Genomic DNA, 26,028 nt, shown 5'->3' with positions numbered 1-26,028 from the left:
ACATGAGGTACAGCTACACAAGGGGGAGTATCATTGGCTTTGTGGAATCGCACATTGTTTTCATCATGGGGAAATATTTTTCCAGTTGCGAAATAAATTCCCTTCAGTGCTCCCTAGGTTTGGGCAATACAAGTGCCATATGACTGGGCTAAACATGTGCCACTATGTATATACAATGTTTTAAAGGTTGGGTAGTAATAGGGGTAAGTACACACCTACCACTACCAATACACCCCCAACATAGGGTTGTGCCCAGTCAAGGTGCCACAAAGTAGCCCCTGCACAACCACTAGTGGCTTGGCAATGAGCAGTCAGGCTTAAGTTATAGATATGGATTTTTAAAGAATAAAAGTAAAACTAGCGCTTAGAAGCAAATAGTGCTCAAAGAGAAGGTTTCACTGAACCGGGACATAGTCAAGAGTTCCAGCCGTCTGTAATGTAATACTTTTACACTTACTTCCTGAAGTGTTTCTTGATGCAGGAAAGTGATCTACAACCCCAATTCAAGGTTCCAGAATATCTGAGTTGCTCATTGTGATGTCGGGGTTATAATTTCCATAATGCACCTGGCCAAATCCTTGCAAGTCCACTGGACACATTCCAGGCTGGGGACATTTGTGGAAATTGGTACAGGGAAGCTTTTTTAACCTGTTGCTTCAAGGAGTCCACTCCAGAGTCCTTTTTGAAGCAAGGCAAAGTCCTTTGGGTTGTGGTTCCAGTGTGCAACAGGTGCAGTCCTTAAGTATGCAGGCCTCTAGGTTCCAAACCAGGGTTTCAAAAGGGCAGTCCTTCTTATTGTGGTTTCAGACAGCAGATCTGAATTCCAATGAAGATCAGCCATTTTTATCCAATCATCTTGGGGAGGCAGCCAGTGGGCATTTCTGTCCAATGATCTGCATGGTGTCACCCAGAAGTATGACAGTCTCCTCCAAAGTGTGGCCTCTTAATGTCCCATAAAGCACTGCACGTTAACATTCCAAGATGGATAATATTCCTCCAGAAAAGTAAGATCTGGCTAAACCAACCCCCTGGTGTAGCTCATTTCCATTAACCCCCATTATGGACATCTGCAAATTCCTTTCCTAAGCCCGCCATCTCTATCTGTGGAGTACAGGGGTGAGAGGGCAGGCCTGGCTCCATTCCTTTCTGACTGGTATCCTTTTGAAACCTCAGCTTCATTCACCCAGCACCCTTCTTGGCCTGGCTTCACCATCTGCCTAACTTCCCCGTCAGATAACCACTGCTCAGTGCAAGCCACTGATCACCTCATTAAGGCAGCCTGGCTAATCCTATTAGGACTGAACAATCAGGAGAGACCACTAGCAGGCTGAAATTTGGCTTACATTAAAGAAAGTCTCATAACTTATTTTCTGTATAAATTACGATAAATTCAACAACTGCAAATTGTTGCATTTATCATTACCATTAATTTCAGTCCTTTTATTGTATTTTATCTTTCTCCTAGCAATATTTAGGCTTGTGAAAAATATTTTCATTATAGCCTATGTAGCCAACTTTGTACTATGGGGAACAATAAAAAAGTGCAGTTTTTCCCACACCAGGGCATATAAAACATCTTTTATAATGTCTCTGCTTATAGTTACGTGGCACCCTAGCCCTGGGGCATCATCTAGGGGAGACCTTGGGTGTGACGTGTATGTAAAAATAAGGTAGATTGTTACTTTGGAAGTACCTTTAATTCCAAAGTCGAATTTGCATATATTTTACATTTTAAAGACAGACTGCAAGGCAGGGCTGCCTTTAAAAATGACAGCGGACACACAGCAGTTCACTCTCCAGTGCAGAAAACCTACTCGGCCTCTAAACTTTCCTGCCCTATTATATACTAGAGACTTATAGATAGTTTGAATCCCCTTGCCCTGTTATCAAATAGGGACTTATTGGGTCTGTCATTGCCAATCAGAATTATAACATTGTGCGATTTGATCATATACCTTTTATTTAGAGCACCGGTCCTGTGCCTGTTATGCAGAGCCCAGGGCACAGTCTGGGACAGTTACCATCAGTATCTGTCAGAAATATTGGGGTAAACATGCTAAAAGGGTGACTTTCTCACACAGATTTCTCCTACACCCCCACCAAATGTAGGTGCTCCTTTCATCGTTCCCACAATGGAAAATTATTTAAATCCTACCCATGGCTGGAATAAATCTGTCAATTTCCGGGGTAACAACAGGTCAGGAGTTTGACAGCATCTACAAACTCTCAAGTTTGTAGGTGTTATAAAACTTGGCATGGAAAGCCTACCTTCGAATACCCATTCCCGACCCCTGGAGAAGGACATACCGATGCATTGAAGGGTTTACAACTTCATGGTCAGTGTGAAGTCCTTGCAGCCGTATGTTTGCGAGTTCCACAGTGAATAGAACTGGGAAGCTGGCCACTATGGCCAACGACTAGACTGCGCAAGTCAGCAATGATTATGAAAGCATTTCAGTTTTTAGAACTGATCAAGGTCAGACATTCTCAAACCTAAAGGTATGCTGTAAATTCTACACTAACGACCCTGCAAGCATGACGGTTTCATGGGAGGCAGTTGAGTTTTTCTACTGTTTTTGCACCAGAGAACTCCCTATCGTCTTGAGTAAATTGTGTCAAAAGGTGAGATGAAACACGTCTATTATACATATGGTTATTGTTATTGCTCAGACACCAGTGATTGCACAATCAGTGATTCATGTTAGCAACAGAGTGCAAACAAAGGAACGATAAAAGAAAAAGAACAAACTTGAAGAATGAGGTGGCGTGAGCTTTAGCTGTAATTATAATTGTAATAGGAATTTTGGTGTTGTGGCGAGTAGCGTGCTAGTCCGGAACCCAAGATTAAAGGTTAATAGTTAGTAATTTAGATTTTTTGGTGCATTATGGTTAACATATATTTGAAAGGGGAAGTAGTACGTTGTGGTTGTGTGTGCATGTTAGTAGGGTGACACGGCTAAAAAATGAGGAAAAACTTTGAGAATAGGTTTCACAAAAGTCAGAAAGTTTTTGGGGAGTCAGAGGGAGGAGGGATAGGACAAAGATTAAAAGGAGATTTATTTATTTTTAAAACTGAAATTATCTTATACATACATATTTGGACATGAGACATGGTAAGGTTTTATTGCCCTGAGAAAACCCCTCTATATAAATCCCCATGTGTACATAGAAGCAGCAATGTTTACATGGTTGGATGTGCACATTTATTTTGCGGTGAAGTATTCAAATGAATAATAATTTTTCTTAAAATTTTGGTAGAAGGAATAAACCCCTCCATAGGTGCACCAATATGTATGTAAAAGCAGCAATTCTACATTGTCTTAATTATACATATATTTTTCAGTGTAATGTATATGTTTCCCTTGTATAAATGTATCAGCTTATAACAGGAAGCATAGTTCAATATACAGCAACTTTTATTTCCATGCCGTGAGAAGCGTAGTTTGTCATGTCCAAGTATGCTGTGGTACGCTGCGTTGTTGTGAGTATAGTTGTCATGTGGTGAAGAGCCATCAGTTCTTGACTAAATCTTCTGAAGTTAAGATGATTCTCAGTGGATTTTATGTGTTTTCCATAGTTTGGCCTTTTGAACATAGAAAAATGTTCCACCCATATTTTTTTTCTTTTACGTAGGAACATTGAGATAGGGGCCATTCGTGAACACAGGTTTCTTTGTTTGTTGTATGTATTTGTTGATTTTCTTTCTGATGATGAACAATCCTTTGCCTTGTTTTGTTTTGTGTATAATACAAAGCAGCTTCAAGGTGGATTGTCTGGTAACCAGTGTAGGGCCCTCAAGGTAGGGGAGAAGTGTGCTTGTGGCTTTACATGAAGGCAGAGTCTAGCAGTAGCTTTCTGAACTCTCTGTTATCTTCTCATAGTTGACAAATGTGAGCCATGATGCAGACCATTAGCGTAATCCAGTTTAGATAGGATGAGAGAGATGGTGGCTTGGACCTTGTGAGGGAACCCAAGATGCGGGAAGATGCGTTGCACTGTTTTCGTTGGGAGAAAGCTTGATTTGACTACTTTATCCACTCGTGCATTCATTGACAGTTTGGCATCCATTGTAATTCTGAGGTTTCTTACCTCCCTAGATATTTTTGGCAGTGGTCCTAGATTGTTAGGCCTGGAACCCAAGGTTGTCCAGTTTACACAGGTGAGTATTTAGTTTTTGGGGATATTCAATTTGAGGTGGCTACATGTCATTCACTGGTCAATGTCAAGAGACAACTCAATATTTTCGATGTTCCAATGTCCTTTGGATTTTTGAATTTGAGAAGTGTCTTCTAGTCATCTGCACAGTTATAGAATGTGAAGTCAAAGCCATTGTGGTCATAGCGCATGCCACAACAAGGAGAGGGTAAGGCATGAGACACCGTACAAATATGGTGGAGGTGAGTGTTGGTAGGTCTCTGTTCAAAAAGCCAAGAGTAGAAATTGTGTCTTAGTGGTCCAGAACAAAATTGGATGATTTTTCAAGATAGTTTTGATTTCACTTTGTTTTATGCTAGCTCAGAGCTTTGCAGGATTAGAGTATTTTTTTTTAATGCTAATCCTACAAAGCCCATTGAGGCTCATTGTAAAAATAGTGTGCTTCCTTTTAACACCTGCTCTGAGCAGGCATAATGTAGCGCAAAGGGTTACAAAGTGGCGCCACTTTTTTAATTTGGCACAGCGATTTTGGCCTTATTGGGGCACATTAGCGTAAAAAAATTACACTAATGTTTCACAAGAAGGCACTAGGGGCTCTTAAATCTGCCCCTTAGTATGTGTAAATTATATCAAACTCTTTATTCAAAGGAGGAATTTGGGCCCACGTACAAACCCATTACCAAATGACCCAGAGACTGCTAGTATCAAGGTCAGACACCTGGGGATGACCATGGTCAACAACTTCTCTCTTTTATCACATAAAACAGATTACTAAAGCCTTCTTCACACTGCTGCAAACTTGCTCTAATGCAATTGTGTGTGAGTCAGGTAGATATTACATGCAAGAAGCATTTCCATATGCTGTTGCAAGATGCAAATAAGGAACATATTAAGAGTATACAGGGTGATAAAGTCCTTCCTTAATTATATTGAAGCATCTGGATAAAGGCACATGCTAATAATGATTCTTAAATGGAATGACAAGGTTTGGCTACACAGAGGAAGATTAAAATTTTTTTTAAGTATGTGCGGAGATTTTGAGATTTAAAGTACTTTTTCCCATTTTTACAATTCACAATCATTCCCAGCGGTACAGAACAAAAGTTGAGACGTATCTATTACTGGAAATGACATATATTTTCTGGTCCCCCCATGACCCCAGTGTGTAATTTTACACAGTGTTATAATATGCACTGTGCAAACGTGGCCTCTTGTGGAACTTCACAGTTTTTCTATTCTGTTTTTCTGCATGGGGAAATCACTTCCTCCCCCCCTGGAAGAGCACATTCTTCGAGAACAGGATTAACAATGGAGGAAAGAAACTGGAGGTGATCCATTTATCAACGCAAACTATGACTTATTCTGGTGACTGCATGGGATCTTACAGATGTGTAATTCTTAGCAGTGTGGTTGAAAATTACACAATAGTAAAACCATTTAGAATGATTTTTTTTTTTATAAATGTAATTTGGTTTAATATGTACTTTTATGGTTTATTTAAAACCGAATAAAGTTTGACTTGACTTGGCTGCTTTCACACAATTATTAATACTATTTCAAGAGCTCTCTGTGCTGTCCTCACTGTATGAAAGATGGTTAGTTTTCTTAACTAGGTAGATTGCATTATTTTCATTAAAAGGCAGTACTTAAGTGATTGGTTTTCCATATAGTTTAGAAAATTGCACATTTTGAACAGCCGTTGGTGCATTGTCTGACATGGATAAAGTACACATTTTTCATGGACGTCAATTCACTGAAATGCCAGGGGTAGCGGAATTGGCAACACATGCCTTTGACCTCCACTTTCACTTATACATGCTCACAAATGTCCACTTAGACACACTCTCTCTCACATAAACGCACGCTCGTCCACAAGCATGCACACAACAGACATTTAAAAGCATTTTTTACTTACCTCATCTGCCATTGAAGGGAATATTCCAGCTAATTGTACTCCTTTTTTACTATACTCATAGTGAATGATGTATATTTTATTCACTATTAATGTAATAAAAAAAGTCCGAAAATAAAGAGTGGAGCCCCAACTGAGTTCCATAAGGACGAGCTGCCCTTGTGTTCCTGACACTGAGGGGCATATTTATACTCCGTTTGCGCCGAAATTGCGTCGTTTTTTTTGACGCAATTTCGACGCAAAACTAACTCCATATTTATACTTTGGCGTTAGACGCGTCTAGCGCCAAAGTCCATGGAGTTAGCTTCATTTTTTTGCGTGGACACCTACTTTGCGTTAATTATATGCAAGGTAGGCGTTCCCGTCTAAAAAATCGACTCCGAGGCATGTGCGTCGGATTTATACTCCCGGGCAAAAATCACGCCCGGGAGTGGGCGGGTCAAAAAAAATGACGTACGGCCGCTTTTGCGACGTTTTTTAGCGCCTGCAAAAGGCAGGCGTTAAGGGACATGTGGGCTCTGAAGGAGCCCAGAGGTGCCCTCCCATGCCCCCAGGGACACCCCCTGTCACCCTTGCCCACCCCAGGAGGACACCCAAGGCTGGAGGGACCCATCCCAGGGACATTAAGGTAAGTTCAGGTAAGTGTTTTTTTTAATTTTTTTAGGTGGCATAGGGGGGCCTGATTTGTGCCCCCGTACATGCCACTATGCCCAATGACCATGCCCAGGGGACAGAAGTCCCCTGGGCATGGCCATTGGGCAAGGGGGCATGACTCCTGTCTTTGCTAAGACAGGAGTCATTTCTATGGGGGTTGGGAGTGAAAAAAAATGGCGCAAATCGGGTTGAGGCGAAAAAATTGCCTCAACCTGACTTGCCCCATTTCTTGACGCCCAAGCCCCATATCCCCCTACGCCGGTGCTGCCTGGTGTACATCGTTTTTTTTAACGCACACCAGACGGCGCCGGCGGCTAACACCGGCTAACGTCATTCAATAAATACGGCGCCCGCATGGCGCTTCAGAATGGCGTTAGCCGGCGCTAATTTTTTTTTACGCAAAACTGCGTTAGCGCAGTTTTGCGTCAAAAAGTATAAATATGGGCCTGAATTTGCTACCTCTGAGGCTCGGGGTCGCAAAGGCAGTGCCAGGAGTAGCAAAGGGCAAGCAAAGGGTAAGCCAGGGGTCGCATGTGCGACCCGTATGACCCCTAAATGACGTCCATGACCTTTTTCTTTTCATTTCTTTTCTTCTGGAAATTCCAGACAGGCATAAAAGAATTGTTAACCATTAACATAACATTATGAGTGAAAAGCCTTTGTGAATTGGACTTACAATGTTTCGCATAATTTGAATGATTTAGCAACAGAATGGGCATGCATACTTCACTGTACTGCCAACCACTGTTGATTATCCCACATAGGGTACGTTTGAATGGCTTTGGGATACTAAAGAGATTCACCACGCAGAATAATTTATTTCAAGGAGATGCAAAGAATGAATGGGCATTGATACTTTAATCCATTCTCCATCACGTAACCTTCTGCTCATCATCACTTCCACCCTGTACCCTGTTTATACGTCCCAATCAATTTCCAAATGTAACTGTATGCTGCATGGCAGCGACTGTGTTTTATCTGAGTGAAAGCATGTCTCTATGGATGTTCTGTGTAAGTGTGTGATTTGGGTATGTGCATGATTGGATGCATGGACCTGTGAGGATGGGTGGAAAATGTAATGAGAGTGAGGATAGGTTAACGAGTGAGTGGTGATGACAAATTAATCCTGATTCATGGAAGGCTGCATACAAAATTAGTGTCAATATGTGTTGTCTTAGACCTGTACAGTTGTTGACATCTGTACATGGTTGCTGTTATCTCGGTTTTCTGGCGTGCATACTGACTTGTACACCTGTGTACATGGGTGCCTGCATAGGTGAATGGGTGCTTTGTCTGTTGATCTTTGTGTACGAGTGCTTGCATTTCAATCAGTTTGTTTTTATGGACGCATGTATGTATTTTGTCCTCGGAGAGTCGGTGTCTACATTTATGCTAGACTGCTGGTCTCTGCCCATGGAGTCTATATGCCTGTTACATGTCGAATTCTTTTTTGTTCGTAGTTTGGTCTATGTGCATTAGGTAATATATGTATGTTGGTCTGAGGGCTTGCATGTCTGCCTGTGTAGGTGTAAAGTGTACTGTGATTGGATTTTGTTTGTTATTCACTTTGTGATTGATTCATGCTTCGTAGCTTGTGAGAGTAACTTTAAATGTGTTGACTAATAAAGGTGAATTGCTATGGTTGTTCTTTGCTATGAAAGAGGTCCTGTGGAGTTGTAAGTCCTAGGTGATCAAAGTAAGTGCAAGTAGATTTCTAAATACATACACAGCCAGGAAGGCGCTATTTTGCACCATGAAATGGTTTGGCATCATACTATCCATTGTGAATGTTATGAATGTTGAGAAAAGTGTTGTTTACACACATTCTATCCATAGGTAAACCATACTACTCCAACCGCCATAAAAAAATGAGAAAAATAATACCACTTTACAAAAGGTGATATGGAATTAAACAACACCGCAAAGCAAATTAGCACCATGCAGTTAGGTTTTCTTATCCTGCCCATGGTATGGCACAAGCTGGGTGAATTTTGTCTCACAATTAGTGACAACTGATATCACTGGCCACTAAGATGGCTCAGCTTGTTTCACTTCCTGCAGAAATCTTTGAGTAACATAAGATTTACAAGTCTCATTCCCAACAAAGCCAACCTAACCTTTCTTCCTTTAGAGATTGTTAAAAAATTATGCTCATTTAGTTCTCTAAAGGTGCACATAGGTTTTATATTGCTAAAAGGGCATACTCTTGTGGCAACACGCATATGTGAAAAACACTGTACTGTCATTTCATTAGAAAACCAAGTTGAAAATGTTATTCTACAGACTGCTTTCGCAGTGCATGTGATGCTAGGGCTTAGACATATAGAAGATATTGTAAGGATAGCCCAACCTTGTTATGGCTGACGGTTTGATCCAGACCTGAGGCTGTGTTGAGTCAAACGATCATGGCTGATTGTCTTAAGCTGGGACGGGATAAGAAATTTAGATGGCTTACCCATGTAAAAGATGATCTATTGGCAATCGGCAGGACCTATTTTTATCACAATCCGCAGACCATTACAGAGTCATCCAAGGCTCTAATAAAACGTAAACTACTAAATGTATATGGCACCAAAAGAACAAGGTTGGAATCTAACATAGAATAGATTGAGGCATGTCTTCCATTGTGCACTACCCGGCATAAAACCCTACTTACTATTTAAGCAAAGTACCACGTTATTAGAGATTTTACATGGACCAATTGAGACTTGGCTTAATTTATTACATGGTATCTTACCCTTTAAATGTGTTTACAGCCAAGATTTGATACCTTGTTAATGCGATTCAACCTCATCCCAATCCCAATCCCAACTGCACTTGTTCTTTTTTTGCGATCTTTATAAAGAACCGAGGCCCCGCATTTTAAGACCTCTTATGCGGAACCTTAATATCAGAGAGTTCAAGGCAGCTTTATTTTATCTACAACTGCTCCAGACAGAGGCAGTTTGCCTCACTAATTACAGATTTATTGCCTCGGTAGTATGGCAAGTGATTCCCAGTTCCATTCTACTATTTTGATATGCCACTGAAGGGGAGATGCTTTCTTTCTGTTACTTACCTATAACGTCGTTCACATGCACTTTAAGCTCATTTCTCTGCTCTTTTTTTATTTATTTGTACAAGGTCTTATTGCTAGATTTGTCAATTTGATCGAATTTTTAGTTTTGTTTTATTGCATGAAATTACTGATGTTTTATATTTACTTTTGATCGCCATGCTTTTTTATGTATAAGCTGGATTTTTTATAGATGTGATTTGGTTTATTATGTACTTTTACGGTTTATTTAAAACTGAATAAAGCTTGACTTGACTGCTTTCACACAATTAATAAATACTATATAAAGAGCTTTCTATGCCTTTATCACTGTATGTAAGATAGTTTGTTTTCTTAACTAGGTAGATTGCATTCTTTTCATTAAACAACAGTACTTAAGTGATTGGTCTTCTTTATAGTTTAGAAGGTTGCACATTTTAAACAGCCATTGGTGCATTGTCTGACATTGAAAAAAGTAGACATTTTTCATTAAATTTTTTCATTTCATTTCCAAGATAAACCAAGATAAGTAAGTGTGAATCTAGGGCCATTGCTCAATTTGACATGCTGAGATTCACAGGCAGTGCTACATTAATTCCCCTGTCAGACGTTGTCTTATAATGCCTCCACCAAATAACCACAAAAGGTTGCAAGGCAGCAAAAATGTTCTTGTCACTAGCGTGTGAGACTACCCCCAATGCCCAAAAACACCTTTCAGTGGAGCAGCTGAGAACTGATACACAATTACTTTTTGAGGATGGTTTTGTTCTGTTTAAAGCGAAATGCAATCCATGAAAGACCAGTAAAAATGATTTTATTTTACATAATTAAATAACAAAGACATTTAACAGCAAAACAAATCTGCTAAGAAATAATAACATGTATTATAGACCTTGCTGTTTCCATATAGAAATAATTCAACATTCATCAGCATTATAAACAGGGCAAGATCAAATTACAAATTCAATCAAAAGTAAATATGAGTGAAGTTAATTCGTTATACAACATACGTCTTTAACTTAGAAGAAATACATTAACATTTTTAGCCACTTGTTTAACAATATTGTTATTTTAAGAACTAACGAATATCCAAAGCAACGAAAATATTTAACATAAGTGTCTCGCCCGTTTTTTAAAATGTAACCATGGATACATAAAACATCTTTAAAACACTGACAAATACAATGTGCATTCTTCATTTAATGTAACAACGCACAATGAACTATAAAGTTAGTCACATAGTGACAAATATCAATTGCAGATCAGAATATATCTCTTCTAATCATAATTTGGCATTTCGATGCAACTGCATGCAACATAGACATTCTTAAAAGAAGCATCCCCTATTACAGAAATGTAAGAGAACCTTTATTAAGTGCAGTTTTATTCGCCCAAATGAAAAAAAAACAGAGGCAAAACATTTGTACCATAATGTCACAGAACATTTATGGTATGAGGTTGTCTGCAATCATCATTGTTCTAGTATGCTTAATGTTTGTTTTTATTTAAAAACTCTTGCTAGTCAGACTATAGTATGTTACCCTACAGCTTCACTGTGAATTGTGCATACACTGCTGGACTACAGATGAAATCTTGTAATGTATATAGTTATTTGTCCTTAAATACTGACTTATACACATGTTTCTTTTATGGTGATCATAGCATTATATAAGGACTAAAGTATCCCTGGCTTCATATTATAAGGATGTTGGGAATCACTAGGGAGTTCAGTGAAAACACTTGTTGAATTGCAGGCATGAAAAGAAAAATCCAAACGTTGTCAAGCAGTACACTGTACCATTGATAAAAGGCCCAATGCACGTCTAACATAGCATATCATTGTATGTTTTATTTGTGATAGAGGCTGATTTATGGCGGTATGGTACAGAGGGTGACCACCTCCCACTAAGTCATTATGGAGAGATTTTCCAGTCCTGGACTTTTGTGTAACAGCCTAAAGTAGTCTGTATGATTCACCAAACTTAATAGGTCATATTTCTGATACCTTTAGCAAAACAAAAAAACACAACATTCATATGTGACATTTCTCTAACTACTTAAAACACTTCTAGAATTCTAGGTGAATATATCTGACTCTGCATTAAAAAGGGTATCAAACTTATGCTATGTAACCTTCTCCATCAAACCTTGGTTTTTTGAGGCTCCACACTAACCTTACAACAACAAAAACAAAACAAAGAAATCTCACTTCACCAAGCTCCTGGGATTAAGTAACCTGGGTCTGTTAAATGGCCCTTTTTCTAAAATATTCTCTTTTGATAAAAGAGCATTCAGGCCTCCAATAGGAATAATGCAGAGAAATTGCATAGGTAACACTGAACCCAAACCTATGAATACAGTGAGTTATTGTAATTCTGAGCCCTTGTCTTACACATACATTATGATTTTTTCAAGGGGGACTAGGGAATAACTGCATGAATTGGTTCCTCAATGTCTTTTGCTTGTTCCAGGCCCTTTTCCCTGCACAAATTTCAACAGGTTTTTCTGGTAAAATGTGTCTGAAAAACTTGCAATTCTGATTTGGCCCCACTGACCAATAATGACCTGCAGATACATATAATGGCAATTGAAAATCACCCAATATTCAGCCAACATACAATGTTACTATTGAAATATACCACCTCTTCATTCACTAGTCCTTTACAGCTGTACAGCTCCGGGGGACAGTTTAGTTCTGTGAGTGTGTGCTATATAGATACATTCACACACTTACTCATTTTTCTCACTTATATATTTAATGTTAATATATCACTATTGCATATTCTTAGGCCCATATTTATACTTGGTTTGCGCTGAATTAGCATAATTATTGTTTACACTAATTCAGAGCAAACTTAACTCCATATTTATACTTTGGCGCTAGACACGTCAGCGCCAAAGTAATGGAGTTTACGTTGTTTTCTGGAGGGGAAAACCTACCTTGCATCAACGAGATGCAAGGTAGGAGTTCCCGTCCAGAAAAGGACGATATTACCTTTGCGCCATATTTATCCCCCTGTGCTAAAATCCAACATGGGGGTTGGGGCCTTAAATGCCATTATTTAACGCCTGGGTCCGTGCAGGCGTAAGGGGACCTGTAGGCAGATTTCCATGGTCCGAGACCAAGGAAATTGCCTACAGGTGCCCTTCCATGTCCCCAGGGACACCCCCACCCACCCCTAACCACGCCAGGAGGTCACCTAGGGATGGGAGACCCATCCAAGGTAAGTTCGGGTGATTTTTTTTTTTTTTTGCCAAACAGAGCTCAGGGGTCCTGACTTGGGGTCCCCTACATGGCACTGGCCCCAGGGGACATACGTCCCCTGGACATGGTCATTGGGGTGATGGGCATGGCTCCTGTCTTTACCAAGACAGGAGCCATGTCCATGGGGCTTGTGCACCAGAAAATGGCGCTACACAGCCTACAGGCAATTGTTTTGCCCTCTAAACAGTGTAGTGCCATAATTTCGCGCACAAGCCCCGGTTCCCCCTACGCCTCCCCGGCCCTGTTAGCGTCCTTTACAAGGACACTAACAGAGCCTTAGCGCTGGCTAGTGCCATTCCATAAATATGGCACCCGGCCAGCGTCATGGAATGGCGCTAGCCGTCGTTATACTTTTTGACGCAAACCTGCGCTAATGCAGGTTTGCGTCAAAAAGTATAAATCTGCACCTTAATTTTTAAACTATCTAGGTTTTGAACTTCATTTTTAGGAAGATCGTTTTTTGGGAAGACAAGAAGCAGTAATTATTACAGTGCTACGAAGAAATGTGCTTATCCCAACACCTCTAATACTAATCTTCACAGGCTAGCTACAAATTGGCTCGACTTCTTTAGAAGCAAATACATTATTTAAAAATATGTTGTGCAAACAATCTGGAAAAATAGTATTATTTATACTTTTTATAATGTCTATAATAATTTATTATATCTGCAGAAAAAAGTTAAAGTTTTCTTATGTCCGCAATACAATGCCATTTGTGCTTATCATGGGAGGTGTGTCTCTGTCTATTACACAATTGTCTCTTTATTTTTCTGATTTGGGCAGCACGACATGCAATCAGGAGTCACCTCTTAACAGTTTCCATTCTGGATGGGAATGTGGCAGTCTACTGTGTTCTGGGAGCAAAAATTACAAGTTTTCATTTGCTCTGTGATCTCATTTAAAAAAAAGTAAATTTAATCTGGAACTGTGGGATCAGGCATAGGGCTGGTCTTAATGCCCAACACTAACCGTAAGACTGGCCTTGGTTTTCTGCTCACTGGTTATGCATGGGGTTCCATGTAGTTGAGTTGTAGGCTGAAGAAGATAATCCAAATGTAGTTAAAGAGCCACGTGTTTAAAGGCTGGGTGGTGGATGTGAGTTTTAATGACCTCTTTGTAATTTTAGGAATTAATTCTTTCAGTCTCACATGCCATTATGTGGATTGTTCTGCTTCTGAATCATTTCTTAGTAGGTTTTATAGTTCATGTTGCTAGACAGCCACCTCTTCTGAGTTGTTACATTCATATGGTGATGTAAGCCAGCAGCCTTAGGGCACCACCACAAGATTCAATGAAATTACATAAAAACCCTTACAAGTTGCCTTTTTGGTAGTGTATAGAGTAATCTAGAAATAAAATGCCATTTTGTCTGGCAGTGAAGTATTAAATGGTAAGGCTTAAAATTATTTCTTTCATTCTTAGCAAGCACAACTTTTTTTAGCGGGACGAAAGGCTAAATATGTTTTTGTTGAGGAATACTGTTGTCAAAGGCTTTTCCCAATCTGAAAACAATTATGCTCACCTGCTAAGAAAAAAAGTAAATATTTTATTCCCCATCACTTTAACAAGTCACCAGTCACCACTGTTGTCTGGAGAGCTGAAAAGCATTGCCCTGTTCCTGGATCTAGTTAACAACTGAGGGGAAAAGTTGAGCACTGATGCCTCTGTGGAGCTTTGGGAAATCAGTCTTTAGCCTCAAATGCGCAGGAAAGACATTCCAGAATGACCACATAATAGCATTCCAGAATGAAGGTTGTGTCAAGCATCTTGAAAGTTGATAGAGATGGAAAACGTTGAGGAGTTGAAATTGGGTATGCCATTGAAATGCCTTGTAAAGTAGACACAGAATCTTAAACTGCAGACTCTCATTATTAGCCTTTGCAAGAGTTTCAACGCTTGTATCCTATGTGTGTGGAATCCCAAGATAATAGAAGTTCTATATAGATAATAGATATAATGGAATAACTTAAATTTGGAAGCATCTTTTTGGGAGTTGTTTTGTAGATAGCATCTACTATTGCTATCGCTCAGGCAGGAGTTGGTTGTTACAAATACCAGATACATTTATGGTCAATGCAGAAGGGTATGACCCTTTATAGATGTATGAGTTGCTATGAAACATTCTTAGTGACAGTAGTAACATTGGGACTGATACTGGGACTGACAGACATGCTGCTAGCAAACCCCAGTGACAGGTTACTAGCATTCTGAAATGGCATGTTATTTACCACATTAAGGCATGATGGATCAAATCCTTCAGTAAATGGGCTAGTTTTTTTTTTTTTTTTACCAATAAGGCAGAGCCAGTTGAGTTCCTTAATATATCTGATTCATTTCATGAAATGTTCCACATGGTGTCATTCCCCAAATGCCTCCAACAGCCTGCGATAGTGCTGTGTGTCATCCACACCCTTATATAGACACTGAAAGGATTAGGTAAGAGGCTTGAGCCCAAATGTTTCCAGAGTAGATACTGAGCTTTGCAGAGACATGGGATCCTTACAGCATTGTTGGAGTGGAAATTTCTGGTAATGCTTTAGTGGCACAGAAGTCAGCATTAGGTGATCTTTAATCACACTTAAAGGCCTAATCGAGATGCACTAATTTGTATTTTAAATTGTACACGTTTTGTCTGAGGGTGGACATTGTGCCTACCATAGGTGGGTGCTGTATTTACCATGGCAGATGTTGTGCCGACTTGTGTTTTTTAAATGCTAATCTGATTTATAACAATGTTTGAGAATATTTAATTATTAGAATGATTTATTATGATTAGTAAATAATTATGAGATATGTTCATTAATATGAGTTATTAGTTTAAAGTTACGTGTGCAGAAAAATAAATGCACATCTCAGTCATACTTAATGTGATGTGTTAATAAAGATTGCAATTCTTATTGAAATGCTTTACATATTTTATGATTTGCCATTAATGAGATATGTTCATCAGTTTTCATAAGTTGCATGTTTTATATAGTGATCATATTAATGAATTTATATCTTGTGTTAGCATAACTGGGCCTGAAGTTTCATATTTGCTGAAGTACTGAAAAAAGATCAATCATTTCTTTTTGTTTCATTTGAATTTTTTCATTAGGCTGTTTCACATGTTTAGCAAAGAGTCCTATTGTATTGTGTGTAAGCTCATTTTGCAGTAACCTTGAATTGTTACAACACTAGAACATGAGGTCCGGATAGTAAAGCAGCACCACTGTTTAAAATGCTTTGTCTCATGTGAAAGGAGAAAACTGTCTTGAGTCATGGGAAGACTTTGGAATGTATCAACTAATGTACAGAGTGCATAGTGATTACTGGTGTTACATAGAATGAAAGATAACTTCACACATACCATGAGAAAACTTGGAGATGTTGAAAACTTAAGGGACATTCAAAACTTTCATCAGACATTAGTCATTGTATGAGATATGGTACTACACAATGGACCAATTGAATATTTGTGGACATTTCTAGTTAGGCAGAGACATTTAAAACTTTTATAGTCAGTCTCCATTTGATCCCTGTGTTAAGTTCCCTTCTTGCTCTCGTGCTGTGAGTTTTTCATTCAATCCCCATGCTCTTAAGTTCTCTTGCTTAGTCCCACTCTATGTTTGTATTAATTATTATCAATGTCCCCTGAATTTAATTGTTAACTTGGCCCATGCATGTTTCTTATATTCAGCCCGTCTTCTGCATTATTCCCTGATGATGTTTCTGATGCAGTCTGCTGGATCTGACATGTTATGGTGAGGAATTCAACCTGAAAGCTGTTTCTGGGAGAGGTATAAAATTGCAATATTATTTTTCCCCTTGCCTTAATTTAATTATTTAGCACGCTGACACATGTTTTGTATTGTTTTTTTATTAGTTAGTTTAATCTAACCCGAGGTAGATGATTTTTATCAAATTAATTTTGTCCTCCTTTTCTTTTTGGCGTTTGTCTTTTTGTCTTTTGCCTGCATGTGTTAGTCCGTTCCCACACATGCTTGTCTTAGTTTGTGATAGCAATAGGGAGAACCATCCTCCTAAAATTTGATGTTTTTATTTTTAAGAACCATCCTGACAAGAATTGATAAGTTGAGTCTTGATAACCATCTTCATACATTTAATATATTGAACTTTGAATCTGATTATTGACTGGTGTCACTATCCAGTGATATGAAATATGTTTCTGTTGCACTAATCATATCATTGCTTGTTTGCATAATTTTGCTGGAATATTAAATGCTATTGATGTTGAGTAGATTAAACTTGTTTTGCAGATTTGGTCAGCCTATGGTTTTCATTTATCTTTATAACTTAATTTTACACACTATTTACATGACTTTGGCTTTGTGGTTGTAATAAAGCTTTGAAGATTTTCATTGATTGCAGTTTTGTTTCTATGGCCAAATTGGTTATGGTGTTTACATTTGTTGTTGCATTGATTGAGATTTGATTGAATGTGTTAGGATTTACCACAATCTTCACTGGGTCCAAAGATCACATCGACCTTGGTGTTGGCATTTTCGAATCCTAACCTGGAGGAGAAACGCACTCTCAGCATCAGCTGGATGTGGATTGGAAAGTAAGTGAAACATAGTTTCCTATCACCCTAGTGAAAGAAGGCATGTTATGAAATAGCATGCTGTGACCATTTAGCCAACTGACACTAAATGGCCCAGTTGAATCAGAATGTATTCTTAGAGTTGTTCAAAAGAGGCAAACAGTTATCTCCTGATACTGATTGTATTTGTATTAGCCCGGGTTCATAGGCACCAGACAGGAGGATGGTCAGCAGGTGGTTCTGATGCCTTTGACATGCAGAGAAAGTCTTGAATGGACTGTAGTTGGATCGGTTTTCTGAGTATAATTTCTTAAGGAGTGATCTGATGACTTTCTATTTGAGTTTGTGTAATAAACCCTCCATACAGAGTAAGCTCTGCAATGTGGGGGCCATGGAACAAAGGCCTAAGTTGTAGAGCTTTCCACAGCAGATATTAGCAGGGGTTGATGATTTGTCAAAGGGGATAGAAGCTTTGTGGTGACTTTCCACTTGGCCAAGCTGAAATTGCCAAAGAATAGTCTTCATTTCAAACATTATCACGTGTATTTTGGCACTGCCAGACTACCATGAACATCCCAACACGTTTTATCCCAGCCAAAGTTAGACCAAGAACTTCTGTGCTTTTAACTTCACAGACCACAATTAATGGCTAAACAAGTTATAAATTCTATCACTATGGGGCATAAGGTTGATGTGGAAACATGGTGTCTTGGGTGACTACTTTCTGTGTCTTGGCATTTCATTTAAGTATTGATCTGGTTGCCTACAGCATCATGCGCATGATGTATATTTTACTACATGCAAAGCAATGTTTAGTTGATGTGAGTAAATTATCAGCTGTGAAAGCAGGAGGATGGGGTAATAATCCTGTCTCACTGCTCGACCAAATTTCACAAATCATGAGCGAATTGCCTGAACACTCTAATCATCTGATATTTTGAACTCTAACTAAAACTGGTACCTAGGGATAGTGCTAAGTAAAATAATATGACATTGACACGTCACCCAGAAAAAAATAACTATATCTTTGTGCAACAAATTCAATGTGAAACTTATCCTCAGAGCATTTATGCTATCAGCAGTTACAGTTATTTTTAAATATTAAACTCAAAATAAAAGGCTGCACTCTCAAGTGCAGAGTAACATTAATATGCTGTAGAGGAATTACAGGAAAAAAAAAATGAGAGTTTGGATAATATTTCTTAACAGAGCCTACCACCAAACTAACATTTTATTGTGGTTATGGCACTAGTGTGCAACAGCTAGCTCTGCTACGATGCCACTGAAGGAAGGCTTCTTACAGCACCATGTACTAAACTTGGTGTGTGGGAGCAATTTTACATGTATATTAATTTCTGGAAGAAAGTGTCATTAAATAAATATGTGAGCTGAGGAATAACACCTTGTCCGAGATTTGAATTTCTCAAAAAATATAAAGTAGTTACTTTTATTTGGAAAAAGGCACAATGTGGCAGTCTAAAGTAAACTGAAAGTTCAAATGTTTCTTATAGAACCACTCTAACACAAGAACATGCCAAGGTGGCCGGGACCTTAAATACTTCTAAGAAGTATAGCATATTTATTATTTTTAAAACTGACTTTCTGTCATTTACCCAGAAGGGCAGTTCACAACGATATGGTTTAGTGGACATGTTTTTAGCAAAACAATAATTACTGCTTCTGTGATCCATCAAATTACTGTTTAGGTCAATACTGGAGACATACTGTTAGGACGCAAGAGGCACCGTTATTGGCTTACCACGACGCAGGCTCCTATTTTGCACTGAAGATTAACATGAGGTTGTTACGCCACTTCGCTGTCACTAATTCTAACTCTATCCTTCTCTATAATACAATAACAATGCTCCATACAAGGCAATGGCACTGGCAGCCTTAGTGAGAGTTTGATAAATGTGGGACATCTGCCAAAAAAGTGCATAGTGGTCATATACACTCTGAATACAGATGGGACCTCTGACAGTTTTCAGAAGATGTCCTGCATCCGGCAGGCTTTTAATATGTTGTGAAGTCTAAATCTGACTTCAAACCATCTATTTTAGTTAATGGACAACTTATGGGGTGCACACAATTTAATGATGTTAGAAGAAACAGTTTCATCATCTACATTCCAATTATGAGCTGAAACATATCTAAAAGCTACGTTTCAGAGCAATGCCATGGTCTAACTCATAAAGCACAGATAATAAAAATAGTTTATTCATAAGAAATATATTTCCCAGTTCAATATATATACATGGTCTCCTAGATTCAGAAGACTTTGTGCAGCACTCTGCATTCCGGTTCCACCCTAACTGAGGGGCAGTGGCGTGCTTGTGCATGCTGGGATAGTGGGGCATCACAGCATTCTTTAGATACCTCAACTCCCAGCTACAAATAGAAATAGCTTTCTAATGTATTTCAGTTGTAATACACAGCAAGTGCGCTACATATCATATACTTTAGTAATAATGTTAAAAACAATTGGGTCAGGGTCATTTATTAACATATTATATACAAAATATTTATACTGGCCTATAAATTAAAAGAAACCGGAGATTAAGGCAAGAATCTTCATTTAAAGTTGGCATAGTCCGAAAATATATCCACAAAGTCTTGTACAACTCTGTAACAGAATTCATACTGCTCCTGCAAAAGGAAAAAAAAATCAAAAGTCAAAGAATTGAAGTGAAGAACAATGAGGACATACAGGTAAACGATGATGAATCTGATTTTGTTAAAGCTTTGGTTAAAAGAAAACATACAGCGGCACATTGTGACATTTCCTTTACTTTGTAACCATGCTTGTCCCTGAAAGTACCAGATTTTTACCTTTTTTGACACTGCCTGGGGTTGGATCATTCTGCCACTACCAAATCTGCATCAAGCACACAGTCCAGCAAAAAGCACATTACAAAGATACCCACCTCTCATTAAATGGAATATTTTCTTATTAGATTTTGTCTTCATGCCACATTATTGCAAACGTAGATACATTGAGCAAGTCGGCTATACATACTGTTCTTTTAATCATGTATCCATTTATTTGTGGCTTATATAGTGCGGACATGGACCAAGGGGGACAGGGCACTTAAGAGAGTTATATGGTCGACTTTAGCAGAACCAGCATAAGAGGCAAAGTAAACAGACGTTTTACATTAAAATCCACAAATGTGATATTCCAGATACTTTTGAAACTCATATTGAGGATGTCAATGTTTCATCTTTCTTAGGCAATCGATCTCATAAGTAAAGAAATAATAGAAACCCAATGGTTTTCGTGATATTTTCAGTAAGACATGCGTTTAAAATGTAGCTAATAATTGCATCACTGTGCACCAACAGGACAGAGCTAATGAATCATAAATTAATGTGAAGGTAATGCGGAGAAATGGGTTAAAGAGGGAACATTTAGCGTTTAACATTAGTGGAATGGTGGGTATAGTGTTGGTTGCAAATTGTGCCAACATTACTGATATAACGTTGTTCAGTTTCAGAAATGTGAAAAGCTAACAGAAATTCTCAGTCTTATTCTGGTAGCTCCCTGGGCCAGTGATCCAATGTCAAGAAGGATTCAAATAGTATACTGATTCCTGTCACAGGTACTACCAAGGATAAGTGAGTAGTAATGACATCATTCTTCTGAAGGGAAAAGACCAGTGTTCTGGTCTTTTGAGTATTCAAAATAGTCAAAATACAAACATCGCCTTCAGTATGATGAGTGACCTGGTGCTCACAAACACATCCATTTACAGGACGTTTCAAGGCAGTGCACCTGTGTGATGCGTGACCAGAGAACCTTGCAAACTCAACCAAAACGGGAACATCATCACCTACCAAGCCGTTTGGAGGCAAAACAAGCCTACCAACGTTGGTGACCTTTCACTTTGATCTAGTCCATACACCCTGCTTCACTGCTGAAAAACACAGTTTGACAAGTGTATTGGTCATGGAAGACCACCCAGCTGTTTTCCAGACGTGAGAGTGAGTCTATGACAGATTAAAACGATGACGGATGAGTAATCCACTTTGGCACTCTAGACAAAAACAGCCATATGCAAACCAGCCTTGGACCTTCATTTACAAGAATAGCCTAGTCCAAACAGGCAGGCCGGGGCCACTCCAAGTGGAAGAATGAGCAAACCTGACTAGTTTCAGTGTTCCTCAGTGAGGTGCAGCTTGAGTGTTAATACAGGACAGTAAGCACATACACCACATCTGGGCTTACCCGCCTCACTTAGGGAGTCTACTGCAACAAAAAGACAGGAGCATCTTGCTGGCAGTTCTGGCTGCCCTGCTCCTGGGCTGTGGCCTGATTATTAGCAGTGACTGAAATTAGTTCAATCATTCGACCCATCACTTTTTTTCCTACATGTTTTGAAGTAGATGAGTAATTACCTTTTCGGTTCATGTGAGCCACTAGGGCACACGTGGATGAGTAAAGGATGATGGTATTTGTGATCCTGGTGTGTGTCTGTATATATAAATGATTTTCTAGAGAGCCGGGGTTATGTACTCTTTTGTCATGCTCCACTGAGACAAGAGTAAAGGTAAATAAACATTTCTGAACACAGCCCACATCTATCTTCTGAGTGTGATATGTGAAAGGGATTTCTGGACCTCCATGCCAGAAAGGAGGCACATTATCTCATATCCTAACATATCGGCGCTTAATTTGAGCTGGTGGTTGCCAGTGGGGCCAACCAACGCTCATTTTTGTGGGCCAGAACTTATTTTTCCACATCGACATTTACTGAGAACAAGGGAAGGAAAATCATATAAAGTGAAAAGACAGAGGACAAAAAGTCAGACAGAGAAACTGTTGCTAAGGAGGGAAGCAGGAATCTGCAAGAGCAAAACGAGGAGACAGGGAGTGTCTGGTAGTAGATTAAAGAGGCATGCAGTTGAAGAAAACGCAGCCTCGGTATTTGGCGCTGAGATATAACAGCAAAGGGCGCAGGCTTCTCAATAGAGCTTTGGACATGGAAACTTAAGAATTAAGCACTGATCTCGTCTATACAGTAGATAAATACACATATCAGGTGTCTTGTCTGCCCTGTACGGGTAGAGACATTGTGAAGGCACACAGAAGGTGGCGCCAAAACATTGAGTTTGCAGGGCACACAGTGAGCAAAATGGGTTACATGTCTAGGAAGAAATGTAATTTGAGATCAGGAGAGTGAACAGTAAAAAGTTACATGATTCTGGCTGGACAGCATATAAAATAAGAATACATGTATATTTACGCAGAGCAGACAACAACACTGAAAAGCTACTTCACAAAATCAAGAGACTAGGGGCCAGATGTACAAAAATGCGGGTTTGAGATTTCCTAATAGAGAATGTTGGCTATTCACTATTAGGAAATCACAAAATCTGATGTACACCAGTGTGTTTAACACTGTTGGACAAGTTACTTACCTTCGGTAATGCCTTATCTAATACAGACACAGGCTAGACGCAGATTCCTTATCTTAGAATTCTCCCCAGGCGTCAGACTGGATCCGGAAATGTTTCCTCAGTAGTACCTCTGCTCGGCAGTAGAAGGCGTCAAGCGACTCCGCAGTGATGTTGGTCCTGGACACGACATCAGCGGAGTTCATATGTTCCTTCCTCCGACACGCTGATGTCAGTTTCTTCAGTGACTTGAAGCCACAGAATAACGCGGAGCCACAGAGAAATTGGAAATGGAATAGAAATACAGTCCAATAGTGTATATGCCAACCAGAAGAAAAAGAGATGTCTTGAGACATAGAAGAGCAACAAACACCAAAAACCACCGTAAGCGAGGCTGAAGAGTACACAGTTCGCAAGTGGGGAGGAAGGGTGGGTCGATTAGGAATCTGCGGCTAGTCTGAGTCTCTACCAGATAAGGCGTTACCAAAGGTAAGTAACTTGTCCATCTGATGGAGACAACTAGCCGCAGATTCCTTATCTAAGAATAAGATACCCAAGCAATCCCAACCCATGGTGGAGGGACACGAATGGAACACAGCAGTCTCTCAAGAACAACCTGGTAACACCGAAGAAAAACCAGGCTCGAGACAGAGTGGGCGAGAGAAAAACATAAGTGACGTATACGACACAAGGGAACTGCAATTCCCCGGAGAAAAGATAAGTCATGGCTGGGAAGGAAAAACCTCCACCGGAGGCTAGGCAGCAACCCCCTCCCCTTAGCCGAGGTACACTGTGAACAGGAGGAGGAAATGGGACCCGTAAGGGGCACCATTAAAGACACACACAGAAAACATGCAAAAGAGGCAAAGTAGAAAGACCAGCATGACTGTGACATACAACAATCTCACAGATAGAAGGAGTTAGTATTCCAGTCAGAGAAGCGAATGAAGACTGGATGGTGGGCTCAGACGGAGCAGTGAAATGGCACCCGGTCCAAAAAGGACAATGAATTGAGAAAGACCAGTAAGGCCTTGCACAGTGCAAAGGGTATAAACATACACAAGGCAGGGTAATGACAGAAGAGGAAAGCGAGAGAGAGATAGCACTGAAGGGGAACCGGAATGACAAGGGAAAAGGAGCAGTCATTCCAGTATGAACTCAGAGCAAAAATGGATGCCAGAAAACTAGCTAACAGGGAACCTGGAGGCAGAATAAGCAATGAGAAGCACAGAATACAACAGAAGGAGCCTACTGAAATGTAAGAGCAGTGGTGAGATGAGAACCCATGGAAAGGGATAGCCTGCTACACCAAAACAGTGGGCTTAGCCAACAAGCTAGAGCTCCTTTAAATGATAAAGACACCAATTAATGGCACCCCGTAAGGAATATGAAGGGAGGCAGATACGGCATCCAAGACCCGTGAAAGGACAAAAGTCCAAAAAGAGTGAGCCAGTCCCGAAGTCTAAAAAGAGTGAGCCAGTCCCAAAGGACGGATAAAGAAATTGAAAGACAACCATGGCCTATGCCAAGGAAGAAAGATAGGAAACATGCAAAGCATCAAGAACACCAGCAGGAAGAAAAAAAACTACAGAACTGTCCTAGATAAAGAAGGATAGAGAGTCTTGGAGAGATCGACAGGAGTAATGGCAAGTGATAATGAAGAAATATTCAAAAAAACACTAGGGAAGAAACCCTAGAAGCATGCCTAGAAGTGGACCAACTCATGTGGTCTGCGAAATACCAAACAATGGAAGGAATAATGACAACAGGACCCAAAAGGTATCAAACCTCTCAGGCCGTCACTTTGAACAAAGAAGGTGAGGGACTAAAAAGGCACCAAGCAAGTCCTAAACTTTGCAGAAGCCAGTAGTGGAAGCAGCACTACACCCCACTTATGGAAGTGGGGTGGGGGTAATAGAAAGCGTCGCCAGGAACGAAGACCAAGAATAAAAGATACCTCTGTGAAGGCGAACAAGAGGAACTGCACTGTCTCAGTAAGATGGAGGACGAGAAAAGACCCCACAACATCCTGTGGAAAAGAAAGCAAGAATCCGTGTACAACAGCATGGGGAGGACCCAGCTCAGGATGTGGACAGAGGGAAAAACCCCATAGTGAAGAGTACAGTATCAGTACACTACTACAGTATAAAAGCAAAACTCTAGAGAAATGTTTTTTTTTAAGGCAACCTAAAGGCACCTTGATAGCATAGGAGGGAATCAATAGGTGTCAAAGACACCAAAGGCACAAGACTTGACTCCTGAGCCACAGCTCCTGGTGGAGACGGGGAGCCAGTGCCTTAAAAGGCAAAAAGCACAATCATTGAGTGAGGGCGGAATGGACCTGAAAAAAACACTTGAACAGCAATGACCACCAAATTTCTGCAGCCCCTGACAGCAGTGGCGGGAAGTGAACCCATGTCCTGGGGAGCTTGCCAGAGGCAGAAGACCGTGCCGAGCCATAGCCCCCGATTCGAAAAGACAGGAAGTGGAACCTGCAACAACCACAATATGGGCCAGTAGCAGAGGAAAAGCAGACAATGGAAAAAAAAAACTTTCTAGGAAGGGATCCAGAGGTAAAGGCCCTACCAAAGTTAGGCAATAATTGGCTCCAGAAGGAGTACAACAATAAATGCCCATATGGGAATATAACAAGAGAAATAGTAAAACAGCATCCACCACCAAAAGCCCAAAGAGCGAATGCCCAACTTAATCTCTTAGCAACAGAGAAGAATGGCAAAATGCACATGGTAAAACAAAAGAGAGGCAATGCTGGCAGGTACGCACAACATAAAGTAACCCATGAACAGTGGTAGAAAAGGACCAAGCAAAGGCGGACTGGCCTCCAGGAAGCAGGCCAAATGAGAAGAGGGGACTCTGCCCATCTCAAAAGTAGAGACGCAACAATCATGACGAAACCTCGCATAGGGTAACAAAAGGGAGAGTTGCAACTCACCAAGAAACAAAGAGAACCATACCGGTATGGCTGCGGAAAGAACCCCCTGTACAAAGGAGGCTGCACCAGCTGAGGCAGAAGACATGCTCCGGAACCACTCTTCCACTGAAATGAGCAG

At 40.0% G+C, this 26,028-nt stretch overlaps 1 protein-coding gene across 2 annotated transcripts in view; it reads right to left on the bottom strand.

Moving 5' to 3' along the window:
- Nucleotides 1–15,308: 15,308 nt before the first annotated feature.
- The window catches only part of PTPRE (protein tyrosine phosphatase receptor type E), a 939,227-nt gene continuing 928,507 nt past the window's right edge, over nt 15,309–26,028 (bottom strand). For both annotated transcript variants that reach the window (XM_069239717.1, XM_069239718.1), the window contains one exon: nt 15,309–20,209. In XM_069239717.1, coding sequence (XP_069095818.1) covers nt 20,135–20,209 — 75 coding nt within the window. In that variant the 3' untranslated portion in view covers nt 15,309–20,134. The remainder of the gene's footprint in view (nt 20,210–26,028) is intronic.

This window comes from Pleurodeles waltl, chromosome 6 (assembly GCF_031143425.1).
Source record: "Pleurodeles waltl isolate 20211129_DDA chromosome 6, aPleWal1.hap1.20221129, whole genome shotgun sequence".
NCBI lineage: Eukaryota > Metazoa > Chordata > Amphibia > Caudata > Salamandridae > Pleurodeles > Pleurodeles waltl.
Note: the sequence above shows the minus strand (reverse complement) of the source record. Positions and strands in the feature narration are given on the sequence as shown.